The sequence below is a fragment of the Grus americana genome, chromosome Z (genome assembly GCF_028858705.1).
Source record: "Grus americana isolate bGruAme1 chromosome Z, bGruAme1.mat, whole genome shotgun sequence".
NCBI classification, from domain to species: domain Eukaryota; kingdom Metazoa; phylum Chordata; class Aves; order Gruiformes; family Gruidae; genus Grus; species Grus americana.
In genome coordinates, this window is record NC_072891.1 from 63,151,968 (window position 1) to 63,173,849 (window position 21,882).

At 35.4% G+C, this 21,882-nt stretch overlaps 1 protein-coding gene across 5 annotated transcripts in view; it reads left to right on the plus strand.

The window, feature by feature from the left end:
• The window catches only part of MAN2A1 (mannosidase alpha class 2A member 1), a 119,850-nt gene that overhangs the window by 66,528 nt on the left and 31,440 nt on the right, over window positions 1–21,882 (plus strand). For all 5 annotated transcript variants that reach the window (XM_054810943.1, XM_054810945.1, XM_054810944.1 and 2 more), the window contains 4 exons: window positions 9,219–9,384; window positions 11,272–11,502; window positions 11,615–11,737; window positions 20,639–20,753. In XM_054810943.1, coding sequence (XP_054666918.1) covers window positions 9,219–9,384; window positions 11,272–11,502; window positions 11,615–11,737; window positions 20,639–20,753 — 635 coding nt within the window. The remainder of the gene's footprint in view (window positions 1–9,218; window positions 9,385–11,271; window positions 11,503–11,614; window positions 11,738–20,638; window positions 20,754–21,882) is intronic.

Sequence of the window (21,882 nt, forward strand, 5' to 3'; positions counted from 1 at the left end):
AGTCTCAAATTAGGATTCTTAAATTTACAAGAAGCTTAACTGGATGTGATGTAGAGGACCATATAAGCATTATTTATGTTACCTAGTTAAGTAAGCTGAAAAGTCTCCTTAGACTTTATCCAGTCAATGAAAAGCCCCTTGGGAAGGTATTGGAATCTCCTTTTGGAGAGAACTTGCTTTTCTATGACTAAATACAGGAGAACTGTTTGCATTACTTGAATTTGTATTCAACCACCCATATTCCCACTGCTCCATATTTCATGCTTACATGTCACAGTATATCTGAGGCTGCAGCTCTTCAGTCATAAGGTTTTCCTCACAAAGGACTTTTCTATTTAATTAAATGTCTAGGATTGTATAGTTATGAACACTAATAGTTTCAGCATCTACTGTATCTCAGAGGAGGTGTACATTAAAACTGCAGCAATTATTGAAACTAAGTGCATAATATAATTAGGTGTGTTAATGCAGTTTAAAGCACATGTTCACTGTAGTTTCATTTCCTGCTCTGAGACTTAATTCGGTATAGTTTTTTGTGAAAGTTCATTCTCATAATGTGCAGATTAAGTTTTAAAAAAGACACTAAATCAAACAGGAATATAGAAGTAGATCAGATCTCCTTTATTTAAAACTGGAAAGCAAAAAAAGCAGGTTTGACATGTTTTAATTCCATGCTTTCATTTAATTTCTAGTGAGTCTGCTATAAATGCATTTTTGCCATTGCTGCCTTCACTTGGTTACTAGACAGACTTGTTGGTTGCCTAGCTCTTACTTAAATGATCATTGATAAACGCTGGATATCACATATTATTCAACTTAGATCCTTGGGTATACATCTAAGCAGAGTGGAGGGGTTTTTTGTGCAAAATGAGGCCAAAAACAAGCAAGAAATTCTTTAATTCAGATCATAAAATCACAAACTCTTGTATTTGTACCAATCATGTTAATATAGTAGAATGTAAACAGATTATAAAACTTGAAGTCATACTGGGAATAAACACTATACAGGATTAGAATTTAAAAATATCTTAGTAAACTGGAACCAATATTTCGTGGTCAAAGAATGAAATGAAGCAGGCAAGTGGAAGTCTTACACACCACATGGAAAAATAATGTGTGGACCAACCAAATAGACACTAGTGAAGCAGAAAAAGACTAGGCATTACAGAAGATCAGATTGAGAGTTACTTGTGTGGTGTCAGAGGCAATTTTGCTTTTGTATGATTTAAATGGAAATGTTCTGTGTAAAATACAGCCGAAATAGTGTGCTATACTAAGGGTGATGAAGTCTTAATCAAAAATATGGTGTCTAGTTTTAGAAAGGATACATTAAGAGATGAGACTTTGAGAAGGCTTAACAAGAAGAGTACTAATTTGAAGAAAGCGACCAAAGAGATGTTGAAAGAGTATCACCTGTTTAGTTTGAAAAGGCTGGTGATGAGGAACATAAATCTATAAATACATACAGGTTTGTTACAAAGAGAATCAGTGTATTATACTTGCAGTGCAAAAAGGGAGACATAATTTGAAGATATGTTGTTTAATGTAAAGTAATTAAAAATTTAATTGTATATTAGCAAAATGGGTGTTTGAGCTACAGAACAATATAAACAGTTTTGGACGTTTTCAAGAATAGTGATTGCAGTATTTGTCAAAGGTTGTCCTACTGAATTCTCATTCTGGTTAAGAGGTCACACTACAGCAATGTTCTAGTCCACTGGTTTTTTATTAATGTCTAGATTTGCCTTTTGTCTCTTGAATTTAGTCTTGAGAGACATAACTAAACAGCATATTTTGCAGTACCCAGCATGGCCTAAGGTTATAGGCCTAGTCTGTTTTTTACATAGTGTCTTTTATTTGACCAGCTGGAATAAATGAGAAGAGTGGACTGGCTTAAGGCATATAAGACCTTCCAGTGACCTGAAGTGTTACCTGATATTTGTATGAGAACCAGTTGCTCTAATGAGACAACAGCTCTGCTTATAACTGCTCTCTTTAATGCACAAGCACAGCAGTTTCTGCTCAGTTTGTTGTACAGCCAAAAGGAATTTCCTGTTCAGGGTAAAAAGTTGTTTTTGCCTCTGAGAAATGTTATTTTGGCACTTGGCAGATCTGCTGTAAAAGGAAGAGTGTTTCTGTATCGCTTTTGATGAAAGAGCTGTCTGAGTGCTGTGTATTTTAACTCTGCAAATGTTTAATGTGCAATACATTTATTTTCTTTTTATTTTTTTTTTACTGTGGGTAGGTATGTTTCTGTTGAGAAGTGTTGAGCAGAGTAATAACTACTTACACTAGTAGCAACAGATCACTCTCTTTAGGAATGCAAAGGTCAAGATACTTCCTAATACTAGAAAATTCTGGATTTTTCCTCTGCTTCTCCGCCCCGCCCCATATGTGGCATATATAGTATATGAATGTGTCTGTATTTATAAATGAAATATTCCAAATCACTTATATCATGTTTCTGCAAATTAGTTGGTATGCTTTGACATGGGAAATGTATTTTCCTTTCTGGAAATAATAATAAAAAAAACCAACTTCTGATGCAGAATTATTCCATCTTATGGGTATTACTGTCTTTGCTTCCTTTCTGAATATGAACTAGGAAGAAAATTGTTTTTGGATTATTGGACAAGTATCCATGCATATCTCTTCAAAAAGACATTAAATAATTCCTCAGGGGCTTATAGGCTTTTAAACTCAAAATTAACTGACAAATTGATTTCCACATTCTTTGTTTCCTTATTTTTTGGTAGGATTTGCCACTACTAAAATAAAGTTGTGAGCCAAATGTCATTGACAATAGTTCAAGACACATAGAGCCTTAGAATTCCGTGTTTTGAATAACATGTATTAGAAAACGTATAATTTGGATAAAATCAGGAGAACTTTTTACATTTCAGAAATAAATATTCACGTGACAGGGGGAAATGTGGATGCTTTTTAAAGAAAATTTGACTCTGCAGGTATGTTTTAAAAAACAAGCATAAATCAGACTTGAGTGCTTTCAGAAACTGGATTGGTCACGTGATTTTCATGCATGAGATTTTCAATGATTTTGTCCAAAACTTCCTCTGTTACCTAACTTTCTTGCTAAATAAATTTTGAATAGGACTGAAAGGTGTCTTGAAATGCTGTGAAACATGTAGTTTCTAAAGCTCAATTTAGTCTGATAGAAGAGTTGTAAAAAAAAAAGCATTAATCTGCTGTCAAGGAGAGTGTCACGATCATGAGCCTGCACAGTTGGCTTTTGATTAGTCGTGTTCCTAAGGAATATTAAGAACATGGCTTGAGATATTAGAAAATGTCTTAAGTTTTCTAGAACCAGAGGAGCAGCACAACCAGATGATTTCAGATGATGTAATGAATCCCTTAAAAAAAGAATTAAGTTGATTAAAGGACACTTCAAGTTGTAGATGTGGCATTTATTTTCAGAAAAATTGTTTTGTAGACTCTTTCCACCTTCAGTAATTCATAGCAGAAATGTAAGTAGACTTGGCCAGATATGGAAAAAAGTGGATGAGAAGACCTGTACTTAAAATGTTGTTTTAATCACACTTTTGACTGAGGCATTGACTCTTACGTGCGACACCGTAAGAGCTTTGAACAGAACTAAGTACCTTGATATAACTTTTTTTCTACCTAGTATTTTGATTAAATTCAGCAGGAATTGTTATGGTTAGTTTTTATTTGAAGTTTTTTCCCATGGCCCTTTGAAGCAAGGAGAGAGCTTTTTAAGTAACAAGAGAGTAATTTTTGTGGTCCAGTTATTTTTAGTTTTATTCTGTATTAAAAAATTGAAGAAAAAAAGTATCTATTACATGTTTTCTTGGGCTTCAATGCAAGAATCATGGAAGTCTTCTTCCGGGGAGGTTGTACATGTTTGCAATGTACAGATAAACACCTGTTTTAAGTAGATGGTCTTGGTTCTCTTTATTCCATTTACCACCATCACCAAAGACATGGACCACCCTGGGCCTGTGTAATGTCAGTTCATGGAATTTCTTGGTTTTTTGGTTGTGGATAGTTGGGGGTTTTTGTAAGCTTCCAGCATGTGGCAGACGTCACATAATTCAGATTTTTTTTTTTTTATGGTATTTTTAGCAGCTACCATGGCAAGCAGTGTTTTATACAGTTTAAACACTAATCCTCGGTTTCTTTCCACCTCACATAAATCAGTGTTTACTAATTAAACAATGTTACTATCTACTGATTCTTCTCACATCTTTCAAAGGAATTTTTTCTTGCATATTTTGATTCTCCTCTGGCTCCTCATTTGATATGTGGAGAGTTTTTATTGTTTTAAATGTGAGAGATGACTTTGTTTAGAGAATTTCAGTTTTGTTTAGAATTCTAATATCTAAATTCTAAAAACTAAGAATTCTTAGTCCATCAAAATCCATCAGCCTCCAAGATCTCAGAATACCCTTCTAGTTGAATTCTGTTTCTAACCTTCTGGTGAATTTTAACATACGTAGAATTACTTCAATTCTTTTTTTTAAGGCTTAAAGCATTTTAATGTGTATTTATGATTTTTTCTTCCCTTTCACTGCCTCCAGCCCCTTTGACGTTTCAGGAGAACTTACATACTTCACTTTGTACTTTTTTGTTCTTCAGAGGAAAACTGTTGATATAGTATATCATTTGGCTACATGGCTTGTATCTTTTCTCAATTTTGGATCTACTTGTAGTAGTTTTTCTTTCTTCACCACTTAGCTGTTTTCTAGCTTAGCTTCTATAATACAAGAAGGTGCTGTTCATGTAACTTTGCATTGAAATTGTACATATGTGCCCAGAGAACTGGTTCTGATATGTTATAATGAGGAATGCTCTATCTGTCTGCAAAGGTTTGTCAGAGAGATTCCAATAAAATTGATCAGTCTGAGCTAGAGTGCCTCAATTGATTTTCAAAACAAACTTGACTAAAGGTCCTCCACCAAGCAATGAAAGCTGTTGGTCCTAAGCTGTCGTGAGTCCAAGTGTCTTGAAGAGGTGGTCTTCTGAATAATGCTTTGTCACTGATGATCCTCTGCCATTTACTAGTAATGAGTTCTGGTTTCTCACATTAGGTGAATGCCTTGCTTGTGAAGGCAGCATTGAATGAACTTTACAAAGAATGGTAATTGTGTTGCAGGTGTTACCAGTAAATGTGTGTATCTATCAATATATATGTATGCCCATATGTTTATGCACATCAGTGAAACAAAAAGAACAGTGGTCTGAAATACTGTAACTTTTCAGTTTAAGAAACAAAGTTCACACCAGCATTCTTTAGAAGACCAAGATTAAATCTGAGATATGAATTAGCTTTATTCCCTTTTTGCCTGTGAATATAGCTACACGGGTTTACATATTTTATTGATAATTTTAAAATAAAGTATTTAAAATAAGCATTGGGGACGGGTTTTTTTTCAGCTCTGGCTGAAAATGTTTCACAGCAAGTTAAATTTTTACTACAGGAAAATATTATTTGATGCCTCAATGTACGCCTTTAATAGAAAGGTTTATTAATGGCACATTATAGGTTATATAGGGAAAATGAACATGCTTGTATGAATAAAAGATATTAGTTCTGGATTTCAGAGATCCAGAAAAGTATGGGGTAAAAAAATTCAAGGTATAACTTTCTAAAAGTGTCTGAAAAGCAGGTGGCAGGATTTGCTTTCTGAAATTGCATATATTTGCACATGCATCCAGTTTAGGATGAGCTCAAATCTGCATCTGTTTCTCATTTTTTTGAGGGGCTGAGAGCACTTTATTCCTGCTCCCAGTGCACAGATGGAATACATGGTGTCTGTGTGAGTAAATTGACCCTAGATTTATCTGTAGAAAATCACGCTTCCTTTTGTTTCAGTACAGTTTATCTTAAAATAATTTCAGAATTCTTTGATTTCTTGAATAAATGAAAGAAATTATGGCTTACACTTGACCATAATGGTGATTACAAAGTGAAATTTTTCAGGTAAAATTTTTCATCTGAATTTACCACGAGGCATTAAAACCCCTCCCCCTTTATTTGAACAAAAGATATGAGCTTTTGTAGTTTTCTTGGTGCTGTTGCCAAAGACCAGTGATCTGAGCAATGAAAGGAAAATATTGCTTGCTGATTCTTGCCTTAAAATCTGGAACAGAAAACCTTTAGATATGGTCAAGTTGCTTCTCTGTGTAATGTAACCACAATACATTAAGCAGTTATACTCTACATTTGTGGATGACATTCTTTCTAATGATATAGCTTAAGTGAAATGAAGCTCTTTCATATAGAATTTAAAATAGTTATAGTTGCATGTTATTTAAGCGTGGGAGTTGAATGGTACTTCAGAATTAATGGGATTTAATTACATTAGTCAGCACTTTTGTATATGCACAAGAAATATATCTTAGTGAGTATAAATACTTTAGTCCTGCTGAAATAAAATTTGAAAACAAAATACTAGCGTTTAGGCAAAATTGCTGCATTTCAACTACTGAAAATCTGTCCTGTCATTACTAGCTTCATCTGACAGCCTTATTTCTCTGCGTATACATAATACACTTACAATACATTGATTCAAGAAGGTATAAAACATACGTACCTTGGTACAAGAGCTTTGGTTTATCTCAATATTAAAAAAAAATAGTCTGGTGAAATATAATGATAATATGGCAGTTCCAAAAGTCTCTTGTTATGGGTAAATTTGTCATGCGACTAATTAAAGTTGTGAAACATGTTTATATCAATGGGAAGGTAAACAAAGTTTCTGGAAATATTTTTACATTAATATGTTCTTTGGCAGATAATTTAAATTTAATGAGGATGTATAGTATTACTAGAAATTAATTGTATGCATAAGATAGCATTTTACTTGGAGGCATAAGAACTGAGGAATTCCACTGCAGAAAAATAAATAAAAGATTTTTGTAATGTTCTGTTGATGGATGAGAATGATGATTTATTCTGAGCTTTGGTGTTGGATCATCTCTTAGATCTGTATTGTTTCTGACACAGTTCTTACACTCTTCTTTCACAGTATATGAGGAGTTCTTAAAAAATATTTCACTAATTTTAATTTTTTTTGTCTTCCTACTGTTGGTTTATTTTGGTTTTGATTCCACAGCTGTTATAAAAAAAAAATAAATTAAAATCTTATCCAAAAAGAAGACATCTTCAGTTAGAGAGACGTGTAAAATGACCTACTTGTGTGTAAGAGAGGCTTTCACAGTCTTGAACAAATTCTTAAGGACTCTGAAAGCTGACTAAGAATATGGTTAACTATTGTGTTATCTAGTAATCTAGGAGTGTTCAGTATGAAATGAGGCAAAAAAGAGCATCCAAAAGCGCTTTTGGTTGTGCTAGAAGGCAACTGACCACAATTAGATGCACAAATGTGCAAGGAAAATAGCTGTTATGCACAGAAGTCATGATTTAACAATATTTCAGCACAGGGATCTTCATGTAAGGAGTTAAAAGGAAAAGAATTTTTATGGGAAGCTCATTCTATGTATGGCAGGTAATCCAAAGGTTCTTAATTAAAAAAAGCTAATATAGCCTCTGATTTTAGTTTATTCAAGTAATGAGAAGTTGGAGTTGACCTTTCCTACTGTTTGTGAGGTAATAGGGTAGTAGTGAAGAGCTATGAAATTGAAGATGAACAGCCTAAGTTTGATGGAGGGAGCCAATGAAAAGATAAGGGGAAAATGGTAGTCTGGTTAGTGTTCATAAAGATTCTGAGTATCCATAGAGCCAAACTACATTCTTTAAAATTAAAGTAGTGTTGGGGAAAAACAAACGAACGAACAAACAAACAAACAAAAAAAACCCAAACAAAAAACCCCAAAGGGCTGGATGGAAAGAGAGTAGGTGAGATTTTTCAACAGAAGGAAGAATTTTCCTTTTGTGTCTGTATTGCGTTCATGGTTTAGTGGTAGATTAGCTTAGTCTCTCTGACTATACATCAAAATTGTGTAGAAGTCCGCTCTCTCTGAATAAGGAGGAGCTAAATTTGTACTTCCTTATTAACTAAGCAGTTTGCTGCTGCCTCTCAGTTCTGAAATTTTGCCGTTTCATTGTTTCCAGAGTATGATCTCAGCAATTTTGTCCACTGCCTGCCAGACTTTACGGTGCCATGGAGACCTCACTCTCCTCTGGCATATATGTTTTAGAAGTACTGTCGGGAAAGAGAAGAGAAAAGATTAAAGGGTTTAGTTATGTGAAGTAACTTGTTAGCAGGACCTTAGTTGTACTGTAGTGCCAGGCTAGTGAATAATGGAGCACAGAGCATCTAAATGTATGGGGTAAGGAACTTGGAAGACTTACAGTCAGAATGTGAGATTATGGAAAGAAGTTAAAGCTACAGGTGATGTTTAAGTTAAAGACCTGAGTGACAGAATAACATTTCTAGTTTGGGTGGAAGGAGACAATTCTACATGAAGTGGTTTGATCTGTTAAGGTGGTAATTGAATTTGAAGGTTAAGATGTGACAGGAAAAGAAAGAAAACCACTGACAAAACCCTGAGGAATCTGCATAGAAAATGGAGCAGAGAACGAGGAGAAACTACTTAGAAGAGATGCTGAAGGAGAGATTTGATAAGTAAGAAGTGGATATCATGGAAACTGATGAAAGATAAGATTTCACAAAGAAGTAAATTGTGTTTTACAGTGGGAAGGGTCAAGGAGGTTGAAGATAGAATATTGGTTCTGCTGTGTATCTAAGAAGTTATTAGAAATTTTGGCAAGAACATTCTTCATTGTTAAAGACCTTTTTTTTTAAAGGATGAAATGAACAGAGGGAAACTTCAGGGAATAGTAAATAGTGTGTTCTTTGAGCTTGGCAATGAAAAGACAAGAAATACAGTGATAGTCCTAGAGATGCACGAGGCAGAAATGCTGTAGTATCATTTTATTTTTCTATACCTTGCAATATACAAAACTGTAATTAAAAAAACCCCAAAGTTATATAGGCTAATAAAATTGCTCTATTTAGTTTCAAGGCTGATTCTTTTGGTTTGTAACATAATCTGTGTTCAAATGGAAGAACAGGCATAAGATTACATAAAAAGTAGTTATTCCATATGTAGCTAATAAAAAGATATCAATGTATATGCATACAGTTGCCATAGGGAGTTTTGGTTGTTCTAACACTGTTTTAATGCTCTGGATGTAAAGTTTATGTGCAGTAATATTAAACCTGATGGAGGAGGCTTTTTGGCAAAAAACAATTTGGCAAATGTTTTTGCAGGTACCTTTTGATATATAATCCTACGGAACAAGAGCGATTTTCCGTGGTTTCAGTCAATGTGAATTCACCCACAGTTAAAGTATTATCTCCTTCGGGAAAACCTGTTACTGTCCAGATTAGTGCTGTTTGGGATGGAGCAACTACAATATCACATGAAGCATATCAGGTATGCTCCTTTAAGTAAAAAGTATTAAAGTATTTTTTCGACAGATATTCTAGCTTCACAGTTGAAGAAGATGGAAAGAACATTGACAATTCTGTCTTCTACAGATAATGCCATTAATTCAGTCATTTTAAGGGAAAAAACCCCATATATATGTATATATATATTTAGTATTAATGTTTCTTAGACTGGTAAGTTATTAAACTTTTGAGATATGGTGTATTACATTTAAAGAGCCTCAGCTGCGTGAACAGAAAATACCGGATGTGTGTCTTTTCCCCCAGCTTTCTAAAGCTGCTTTTTCCTTCAAGTGATAGTCTATACACACAGTTGCACAGTCTATATGTGCTCAAGCACTCCAGCTGGAAGGTTTTGTAAGTGCAGTGGTTTAAACAGTTAAAATCTGATTATTATTTTTTTTTTCTTCAGATATAGGAGCTGAATAGTAATCTTCATTACTCTTTATTCAAGCTAGACAGATGACTTTGAGTCCACCTCTTGTTTTTGGTTTTAAACAAAGTTTCTGAGAATTTTTGAATCATACATCATTATAGAAGATTGCTCTCAATGATCACACATCAGAAACTGTATTTTGTTAAATTCTTAGTGTTATAATAGTACTGTATTACTGTAATAGTACTGTATAACTTTCAGGCTTACATTCTTAGTCTGATTCCTTTTGACTTGGGAACCAAGTTGTACTTGTTTCAGGATAATATTCCTGTGAAGATAATTCAATAAGTGTGTCTCAGCTGTCTTCCAAAGGGGGGTTAACCCTGGCCAGCTAAGCCCCAAGGAGCCGCTCACTCACTGCCCCCAGTGGGATGGGGGAGAGAATTGGAAGGGTAACAGTGAAAAAACTCGTGGACTGAGATAAAGACAGTTCAATAGGTAAAGCAAAAGCCACACACACAAGCAAAGCAAAGCAAGGAATTCATTCACTGCTTCCCATGGGCAGGCAGGTGTTCAGCCATCTCCAGGAAAGCAGGGCTCCAGCATGTGTAACGGTGACTTGGGAAGACAAACGCCATCACTCTCAATGTTCTTCCCTTCCTCCTTCTTCCCCCAGCCCCTTATAAGCTGAGCATGACATCACGGAATATCCCTGTGGGCAGTTGGGGTCAGCTGTCCTGTCTGTGTCCCCTCCCAATTCCTTGTGCACCCCCAGCCTCCTCACTGGTGGGGTGGTGTGAGGAGCAGAAAAGGCCTTGGCTCTGTGTAAGCACTGCTCAGCAATAGCTAAAACATTCCTGTGTTACCAACATCGTCGTTATCAAAACATAGCACCATATGAGCTACTATGAAGAAATTTAACTATCCAAGCTAAAATCAGTACAGTAATTAATACTGTTAATTGCCTGAAGAAGAAGAAGAAATAAAATTACACAGATGTACCTCAAATTTTAAGCAAATTGTTTTGGAGATCTACCTTGTATATTGCTCTTCTGTGCAGATTATTTTATTGCTCTGAAATAACCAGACACTAAAAATGACACAGTTTATATTTTGCTATCTAAATTTGTGAATTTTTGAATGCAACTTAAATGATAAGTAGGGTCTGTATGCATTTTATATGCTACACACACATTTTTAATGCACAGCAAATATGCTCAGAACTGCACATTCTTTTTTAACAAGATTGAAAATCATTATTGCATTAATAAAACAGTGATCTTGATGCCAAGCAAATTAGCAATGCAGACATTTTTGTTTGCTAATTCTTAACATGCTTGGAATGTCATTTGTAATTTCATATTCATTTATGGAATATGGGAGAAATTCAGCTGTCCTAAAATTATTGAAGCAAAAGGAGTTACTCTGAGCATAAATTTAGTACAAAAAGTTATACTTTGATGTTTTTAATAATGGCTTCTTCTTTGCTTCCAACAGATCTCTTTCGTGGCACATCTACCACCTCTGGGGCTTGGAGTTTACCAGCTTTTGGATGTTCAGAGTTCAGAAGCAGTTTTAACAGACTATAACATATACATGAGGAATAGTAGGCAGGAGAAGCCAGACAGACTTTTCAAGATAAAAGAGATGCAGAATTCTGTGGATAATATAATCTTAGAAAATTCTTACATGAAACTGTGGTTTTCTGGAATGTCTGGATTACTGGAGGTGTGTTGCATTATATTTTGAAAGACTATGGTTTACTTTTTTAAGAGCTTGTGTTATTATTTGTGCAATCCTAAATGTGTCCACTATTTCAAACATGATTCTCTGTCTTTAGAAAATAAATACCAAAGAAGATGGTAAAAATCATCAAATGAAGGTGGAGTTTGCGTGGTATGGAACTACGAGTAACCGGGATAAAAGTGGAGCTTATCTTTTCTTACCAGATGGGGATGCCAAGGTAAATCTTCAGTTTGCAAAGAGATTCTAATCTTGAAGTAACTTGAAGCATTCTGCAAATACAGATTGGAGGAGCCAGTTTTCCCCAACACTGAAATACAGCTGTGTGGCTAGAAATAATGACATCAGTTATTGAAATGACTGGCAGAACTTCATACTTCATAAGCCTAGATTTGGGTAAAAACACAGCATTCATTTGAAAGTGTAAAAATACACAGAACATTTATGATTCACCAAAAAACTTAAATAAGACGATAACCTTGCAAGAAATCCAGTAAGGTGACTATTCACTATCAATAAAATAAGTTCAATTTCACTTCCTATGGTGAAAATGTATAGAACATACTGATTCATTTCAGCATTTCTGATTCTTAAGATTTCTTTATTGTGAAAGAGGAGCTTCCAGGTCAGAGTGTAGTACTTTTCTAGCTGATATTATCATATGTAGTTTAATATAGTAATTAAGATACTGAGTCCCAGCTGATGAACGTAAAGACAGAGTAGCAAGCAACTGTTCTGATTTAGTTGTCTAGGGTTATCAGTATTTTTAGCTGCACAATTATTGGAGGGCAACAGCATGCTCCTATTAGTTTTCAAATTGGAAATTCAGCAATGACAGTGTTCTTACACTTAATTACCACACGGAATCTACTGTACCACTTTTGGAACTTGAAAGGTGATATTTCAGAAAACAAATGATGAAATAATGAACACTTTTAAGAGCCTAGCTAGTTTCTAGCATATTTCTTCTGCCCAGTTTCTCCTGATGAAACTTAAGTTGCATGCATAAGGCAAACTGGGAGTTCTGTGTTTACCACTTCAAGAAATAAGCAAGAGTAATTTTTTGTTGTTATATGTGTAAATCGGTCTAGAAGTGGACAGAACAGTTTCCTTTAGCAGTCTTTTTTCCTTTTAGCAGTCTCGCCTAGAAGCATGCATTTTGAGGGGTGAGAGTTGGCAGTTTTAAACTGTTTAGTATATAAGTCCCATAATTGTTTGCATCAGTTATGTTCTACAGAGTTCACTTATTCTTAATTTTTAAATGTCAGAGGTTTTGATCTGTGAATACCTGAACAATATCGCTTATATTTTTTAATTTTTACCTTTCATCAGCTGCGTTGTCACACTTAAGCTAATTTTATTTTAGATGATGCTTTGTCTTTTGCTTACAAAACCAATAATCACTAAATCTAACAGTTACATAATTTTAACTACACTTTTAAATTATTTGCATTATAGAAACAATCTGGACAAATCTAGATAGCAAAATGCTATGATTTGAACAGAAAATGTCTGTGACATGCCTGCAAGCATAGATAGAAAATAATGTACATCTGAAATTAAAGTACACTTTTAGTTAACATGGAAAAGGGTGCTGTGTTCAGCTTTTGTAACTTTTTACACAATAAAAATGAAATCATTATACTTTTAAAATTCTTGTTCATTAATATACCATAAGGCTCATTTGGCTTGCATTTTAATAACATAAAATTAGGTTTTCCCACTGGGAATAACAATGTAATTCTATAGTAGTTTCTAAAACAGTTTGAAGTAATGATTTCTGTCTTAAAAGAAATGCCATCTGTTGAGTTTTCTCAGTGTGAAGTGGATTGACTAACATTTTCAAGTCCTTGTGTGGAGTGGTGATAGGATAGACTACAGGCAGTTCTCTTGATTTTTGTCTAGGTTTGTTTTTGTTTTTTTCATATCCCACTAACTCCTATGTATTACTGCAAAATTTGCAAAGAATAATTGCATTTGATGTTGGGTCATTTTCCTCTGGTGTGAGTACAGTTACATGTTTTCTTTGCCTTTGTTAACTGGTTGTTTTGTCACTTAAGTCTTTTGGTTCCTTTCTTTTCAGTTCTGCAATACTCAGGAATTATTTTTCTTCATCTAGTTTGTCTGTCTTACTATAGTACTTATATAGCCTTTTTGTCCTTGACTGCTTCTGCCAGTTTAATTTTGGAAACTTGGTGCTGTAATATGCTAGGTTTGTAGGCCATAACTTAAAGCCATGTCAGTTTAGAACACTTGACATACAGCACAGCCCTGGTCATCAGGAGACTCTTATGAGTGGATGTGATGTTTTCTGCAGTTGATGGTCTGTGTATTAGAATGTACATGGATCTGAATCTTTCAAGAGATTCCTTGGGTTAATTATCTTTATGGCTGACCTAAAACCAGCCTAGAGTATTGCAGAGTGCATTTTTGCTAGGAAGTGGTAAGGCTGTAGTACCAGCACTAAGTTGGACATCAGGAGAGACCTGGGTTAATGACGGTGTTTTACACAGTATTAAATAGAAGGTACAATGAACACCAATAACTTTTTGTCACTGCTCTGGACATAAGCTGGACTTTAGGCTCTATGACACCATGGCAAACATTACCCTAGTGCAGCTAGACGGCCCCAAGTAAGGACAGTCTCTGGGGCTCTGGTATGGGGCTCTTGACCATGGATGATTCAGTCCCTGCTGTCTCTGAAGTGTGAAAGTAGTTCAGGGCAGCCTTAGGTCAGGACAGCAGTGCAAAATCCAGAACAATGACACAGAGCAGAGGCTCCATGCTGCAGCTCTAGAGATAAGGCACTGCTCCTACCATGTCCTTTTATTTTCTGCAAAATAGAAGAAAAGCAAAGTACCAGGGGAAAAGACAGGCAGTATCTCAATTTTTTAAAACATCAGTGCTGCTTAACTGATTGACAGTGTTATCAAGGTTTGGAAGGGACTTCCTTGGATCTTACAACAACTATAAAAAAAAAAATCCTGCCTATGAAAGGAAAACATGTTTGTATCTCTTGTGATTTTGTGAAAGATGGCCAACTCCATAAGTCTGTTAGATCTGGGGCAAAAAAAATCAGTATTCAATAATCTTTGAAACAGTGAAATGTCTGTATTTTCTTCTATGTACTCAAGACAAGTCAATATGTGATGACCTACTTACTAGTCATGTTCCGTAACAATAGGGAATAGAACAAAGCAGTTTTTTCTAAAGAGTCAGATACTAAGTGTTTATAGGATCAATGTGAGTGGTTCATTTTCTTGTTTTACAAATCAATTTTTCAGCATCAAAGCGCACTTTTTTGATAGACCCAGAATGGGAAATTGTGATTCTCCCTTAGTCAACTATATCTTTGCACACATGTATGTACTAAGTAGGTACTTACGTACTAAGAGAATATATAAGAAAAGAGATTTTTTTTTTTTTTTAATCCTGCAGGATCTCTAGGGCTAGAGCTTTTCTCCTTTTTTTTTCCTCTTCACACTTTGTCTCCATGGTTGGACTTCCTTTACTGACAATGATCTCTGACTTGTATAGCTGTAGCTGCTGCTACTAGCTTCAAGAAACTTTTTTCATGACAGGTGCTTTTTTAATCTGTCAGGATTACCTGTTGCCTCTGCTTCTCAGAGAAGACAATATATCTGAGTTACCTAAATGCTTGGCCTTCAAACCTAAGGAAAAGATAATGGTATCTTTCCACATTTTTATAAGTGAGATTGGGATGTTCCACTGTCCATTTAGAGTATCCCACTGTATCCATTTTAAATCTTCCATCTCAAAAGAGCAGAGGATCTCCATTCAAGCATAGTATCCCTACTCTTAATGCTTCTTCTGCTTTTGCATGCCTGATACAGGAAAAGACAAGTATACAGGCACCATTACCTGAAGGGTGCTCACAATACTCAAGAATCTACTTCCTTTGAAGTGTCTGTTCTTTCCTGGCTGCTATGTATTTTTCTCAAGCATCATATCTATCATTTAAAAATCTACCTCCCCGTATTGATGGGGGTGGGTTTGGAGACAAAAAGTATTAAAATGACAACCGCCTTTCTTCTGCCACATAATTCTTAAAACACGGTTCTCAAGAGCTCATAGTATTTGATTTCCCCCTTCTTCCCCTTCCCCCCACCAATGCCTAGTCTAATCTCAAACCCTGTGAAATGAAGGGTAATCTGCTATTGAGAAGCAACTTTTCTTGAAGGCTTTGTCTTGAGTTCTTTTTTAAAATCTCAATCATATCAAGAGCAATTCAATCTGTGTTGGAAAACTTTTCTCTGAGAGGAAAGTTTGTTTGACTGAGTTTATTTGACTTCCACACCAACAGTGTGCTGCACTGCCAGAAATTTCTAGGCCACACTAAGATGGTTAGCAGTACTTCACTTGACTACAAGGGCAAAGGCTTATTGCCCAAGCTTCATGCCTTCAGGCTGCAATATGCCATACCAGCTACTATGCAAGCCAGTAAACCTTTAAGAGATGCCATCTCTCCAGTTATCTCCACCCCTTGGCACCCAGTTTGATGCCAAGTATTTTAAGATATCCTAAGAAGCTATGGGATATTATTTTGCTCCAAGTATTCTCCCTTAAAATTTCTAGCTCTCTCTTATTTTTTTTTCCCTTCCTTCAAGGGGAGGTTGTCATGTTTCTCTTGAATATGAGTACTCAAAAATATTTTCTGGACCCTTTTGTTACAGTAAAATTTACTGTAAAATGTGGTATGAATCAAGTTGTCATGCTGCTGCAAAAGTCCATTGTGTAGCCCTACCGCTGCTTGTCTAAGGCCAACTTTGTCTGATAAGCTGGTTGTAATTGTTAAAAGCTGAAGTTTAACTGATATATTACTAGTTCAGTCAGTAAACCATGAAGAACCATTTAGACTTGCCAAAAGTACCAGGAAACCAGGGGAAAGGGAATTCCGGTACGGGGAATTGCAACCACCGACCCATAGACCACCTACCCCAATTATACCACCTACTCGAAAGATAAAGGTGGAAAAAAGAACTGAGCATGTGTTCTAGTTTGCATGCTAGGCAAAGGAATCTAAACCAATCATTTAATAGAGTAACAATGCGTATGTATTAGAAAGATGAATGTGTTCATGTTTTATGTATAAATAACCACTGATTTGGAGCTTTGGAGTTGGGGTGTGCTGTCGTAGGACAGACACCCATATCTACGCAAATATGCAATAAAACACCTCTACTCTGTGTATATGTTGGTATATTGCACACTGGGTAAATGAACCCCCAGTTTTGGGACAACGCTTTGACCCATAGTTCTGTTGTCCTGTTTCTGAAAACACTGGTCAACAAAACCTTCCACCGCTGACTCTTGTACAATGGAACTCATTCCAGTGGAGCTGAGGGAACAGATTTTACAGTGACTACTCATTTTTAACTGTTTAGGAAGTGGAGTATTGAGACTGCCGCTGAATAGGAGATCCAAATATTTTTATTCCTAATTTAAGATCTGAGTAATCATAGAATCTTTCACAGTGGAAGGTCATTTAGTCCAAGCTCCCACTCAAAGCAGAGTAAATACTGAATTCAGACCAGGACTTTGTCCAGTCAGTTTTGCAAATAGCTCTATCATTTGTTCCTTCCACTTAGAAAGGAAAGTGGTTTGTGTCTGAGTAGTAAGAGGTCTATTTCTGCATCTTAGTCAGACTTTCACATCAAAAGTGTCTTTATATTTCACATCCAGGACCAGGATCATTTCACAGGTGTCTTTGCATCTCACCAAGGAAATTTACAATGATACTACAATAATTGCATATTCAATGCATAAAGATGCTTTCCTGATGAAAAGCCTGATTCATTGAGATGTTTTCAATGTGGTAAACCTCGTCAATTATCTCTTTATAGGTGTTGAAATCAGTATGTCACCAGATGATTATAAAGAAATCACTTTCTAGGGTTAGTGCTTTTCTAGGCATTAAATATGAATTAGGAGGTTTCCCTGTTCTCTCAGTACCATATTTTTCTTCATTTTTACTGTTTGCCCAACAATCAGAAAGCAACAGGCATCCTTGAGAACTCGAATATACATCACATGTCCACTCTCTGTATTAGAAAGAACTTGTCCAGTCCCCAAAACTACATGATGGCGTGTGCCTTTGTAACTCTCCTTCTTCATTTGTATCTTTTCCTTGCACTGTGTCCGAATTAGAGGCTTGAAAACTGGTTTTGATACATTTGTCTCAATGCGTGTGCTAGTAGAATCACACATCATGATTTTAAAAAATTCATTAGTTTCAGAAAATATCTGCAAAATGACACCTAATTAATTTTCTTTCCTGTCACCACATCTTCCTGTATAGTTCAGAACGGTAAGTATGGTTGTGTTTACCTTCAGCTGGGGAGCCCATCTGGCTACATATGCTGCTTGGAGGCCCTGGTGTGTGAACTGAGTGTTTGTGGAAATATCCCAGAATCTGAGCGCTGTAAAACGCATCTCATTTCAGCTTTCTGGTTGTGTGGGAACAATGTATTTTGGTAGTGGTTGCCACTGTCACCATCATGTTTTATACTAACAAGCTCAATGGAACAGAGGTCCTCCAAGTATTTTTTTTACATTTCGTTTTAAAAAAATTGCTTCAAGTATTTTTTTCCTTTTTTTTAGTAAGTGCACAGCCTTTTGCATTCCTTTGTCACCATCTCTCACCATCTACTATCTCTCTATTTTGCTGGTTTGGTCCTGGATAGCTCCAGTGAGAACCCTAGTGAAAAATTTTCTTACAAACAACAGAAATAAGTCCATCAGATAGGTATTACTTTGCTGACACAATGTATTTGGCTGGCTGCTGTTTGTGTAAGTAGTATTCTCCTAGGTAATAATTGGTGAGGGTATTTGCTTGGCCTGAAGACCCCAAGTTTCTCAGTTCATTTTCTGAGAGTTTCTTTAGCTCCTGTTCCAGTCCTTCATTGCTAACCTGAGGATCTTCATGTTGCCTTACCCTGCAGGTAGGATTTTGAAGGGTTTGATTATTACACCTTCCTGTCAGTAATTCAGTTCCTCTGTGTGACCTTAATCTAAACATATACTTCTAGGAGCATCCAGTCACAGGTTAAATGAGTTTGTCTTCTCTACCTGTGTGTGATAGATAAGCAGATAAATAGTAATCTCTTCCGCCAGAAAAAAGGGGAAGATTCAGTCTACAGTTACTGATATTGTAATTTTTTCGTGGAAATAAGAGAACTCAAAAGCCAGCTAAAATTCTAACCTAAGATCTGGTCTTCAAATTTCCTTTATCATGGCATATTAATTCACCTGGCTTTCCTGCCCTCCTATTACCATACTCTTCCTCTATTTCTCAGCTAGCAAATGGATTGTGCATAATAGATAACAACACTTGTATGTCGACATACAATGTCTCATTGACAAGATGAGACCCCTTGGCAGTATCTCATAATTTTTTCATGTCAACTGTTAAGTCCAAAAGACTCTTTCCTTATTTGGGTTTTTTACTGGTTAGCTGGATAAAACATTACTGTAAGATGGTCAGTAGAAAAACCCCTCCCTAAAACATCTTACCAAAGTGTAAGCAACTATGACTCCTCTACCAAATTCCTGTACAAAGTATTCCTGTAGTTGATAGCTGCAGAGTTGCCTCTTGGAGCTCTGGCAAAGCTTTTATTAAGCAGTGTTCTGTCTGAAGCTTAAAGAATAAATATGTGAATAGAAAAGCAGGCTTCAAAAGTCTCTTTTCCTTTCCTTTTCTTTTCTTTTCTTTTCTTTTCTTTTCTTTTCTTTTCTTTTCTTTTCTTTTCTTTTCTTTTCTTTTCTTTTCTTTTCTTTTCTTTTCTTTTCTTTTCTTTTCTTTTCTTTTCTTTTCTTTTCTTTTCTTTTCTTTTCTTTTCTTTTCTTTTCTTTTCTTTTCTTTTCTTTTCTTTTCTTTTCTTTTCTTTTCTTCTTTTATGCAATATTCTTGAAATCTTCTCTGTGAATATACATATAGTTATATGGTCAAAGAAGATTGGATGATATGTACCTGTACTTGTTTTTTCTCTGACATGTTTTGTCTGTATGTATATAATCTTCATTTCCTCTCTTCATCAAGACAAATCTGATCTTTGGTTTCCTTGCCTGAGAAGAAAGAGTATGCTCTGTCCTTCTTATGACATTGGTATATAAGGGAGGAGGACAGCCGCCTTCTAAGAGCTTTCTGCTTAGATCCATCTGAATAACATTTTTCAAGTATTTTGTTGGGGGTTTTGAGTGAAGTCTTTATTTATTGCTTATGCCCTATAGTAGTAGTTGCACGTGTTGTATTTTCATTTTTGTCTTTGTACATGCTTAATATTTAACCCATTTTTTACTTTGGAGCCATCCATGTATTTCTATATAGTGTATACAGTTCAGTTTGGGATCAAATGTTTTAAAAAGTTATTGTTTGCTTAGCTGAGACTTAAAATAGTGTACGTGGAATAACAATTTTCTTCATCTCTTTGGTTTGACTATGGATACGTGAAATTTCTGCTAGTCTTTGAGACACATTAGTAAGAAGATGGGGTCCCTCTTGAGGTTTCTTAATGGTTCCCAGCTCTACCCTGTAATCCAGGGGGCTCCCCTGGCAACTGTAGCTGCTTTTGACAAAGAAAAAATCTTCCTTTTTCACTTTCAAAAGGCAAACTGATCCACAAGACAGTGTAGAGGTAGCTTTCCTCACACAGTGTGTATCACTAATAAAGGAAACTGTGAGCAAACCAAACAGACAGTTAAACCATCTGCCACAGATTAGGAAACTACAGTATTTGATTACTGGTTAGCAAGTATAATTTTGCTGGCAAAAAAGCTTATTCCAGATGTTTGCAATATTAATACATTACTGTGTTTGTCTGTAGGCCTTGTATACATTAATCCTCATACAATAGCTGTGAGATATGTAATGACAGTTATCCTAATTTTAGCTAAAGGAAAAGTGAGGCTCTGAAGAGAAGTTGCTGAATTTCAGATTAGAAGTAATTTTTTAATTCCCACATTTTAGACTAGACTTGGATATAGAACAGTTTAAAAAAATTAAAATGTGATTTAATATTTATAAAATATTTTGATTTATTGACACTACTTTTATGCAAAACTTTCAAAATCATTATTCTAACTTTCTATTTTGTTTTTATAGCCTTATATTTTTACAGATCCACCTACCATAAGAGTTGCTCATGGAAGGATTTTCTCAGAAGTTGTATGTTTTTTCCACCATGTGACACATACCATGCGACTGTATAAAGTCCAGGGTAAGAATTGTGAAGTTCTGTCTCTCTCAGCAGTTATTTTTCATCACTACAGTCTCAGATCCTACCTGTCTATTTAACATTTAAATGCACTTCTGAACTAGTGCAGAATTTGTCAGACTGAAGTTATTACTGTGTCCAGTGCACCATGATCCCTTTCTGAGCATCATACTAGTCATTAAGCTGGCGTGCTTAAACTCAACAGATTTGTTAGACGTACCTCTCAGGATATTTTATAGTATAAATTACCTACAAGGGGGTCCTGAACTTTACTGGGTCTGAAAAGTCTCTCTTTTGGTTAGGGTGAGATTATTATTTTGTTGTTTGTTTTGTTGTTATTTTTTAATGGATTTCTTTGTAATACTCCCTTTTCTTTAATTCTTTAATAAGTGTCTACCAGAAGGATTATACTTCCATTTCACAGTTCATAGAAAATGAGCTGTCAGTGAAAAATCACTTGCCAATTCTAACACATAAGTTTATCTTTTGAGTGCAGTACCTACTTTTTTCTCTTTTTTTCTTTTTTTGACAATTTTTAATTCATCACACTGTTTCAGTACTTACATTGTTACCTATCTAGTCATCGTGGTGAAGTCCTGAACCACGTTCCCAGCTTTTACAAGGAAAAATGATGCAATTATTTTATATATTTTCTCTGTTTACTTTTCAGGTGTGTTTTTATTTTGATTTCTTTATATGAAATGGCCTTTTTCAAAGTTTAAAAATTGATGACTTCACATTGTTGTTTTGCTGAGGTCTGTTTCCTGGACTTTGTACGGGAAGTTAGTTATGTAGCATTACTTCAATTAAAAGAAGGTATCGTGAAGTCTTACTAGATATGAACAGTAACAAAGCATGTGGAAAGAAATAAATATGTGTATACATGCATTTTATCTTTAAATAAAGATCTGATATTCCTGTTGTAACCTACCTACTTGCCAGGAGGTAGAAAGCCTGATCATGTGGCTAATCCAATTGTTGGATAGTACTTCTGAGTCCTACAGCTTCTCCAGCAATTTTGGTGAAACACTGCTTTTTCAACTTCTGGCTTTAGAATTCTGTGAATTTTGAGCAGAAAATACTCTGGCTTGAAAACTCTGTTCAGTAGTTGACCAATAAGTGATTTTTAACT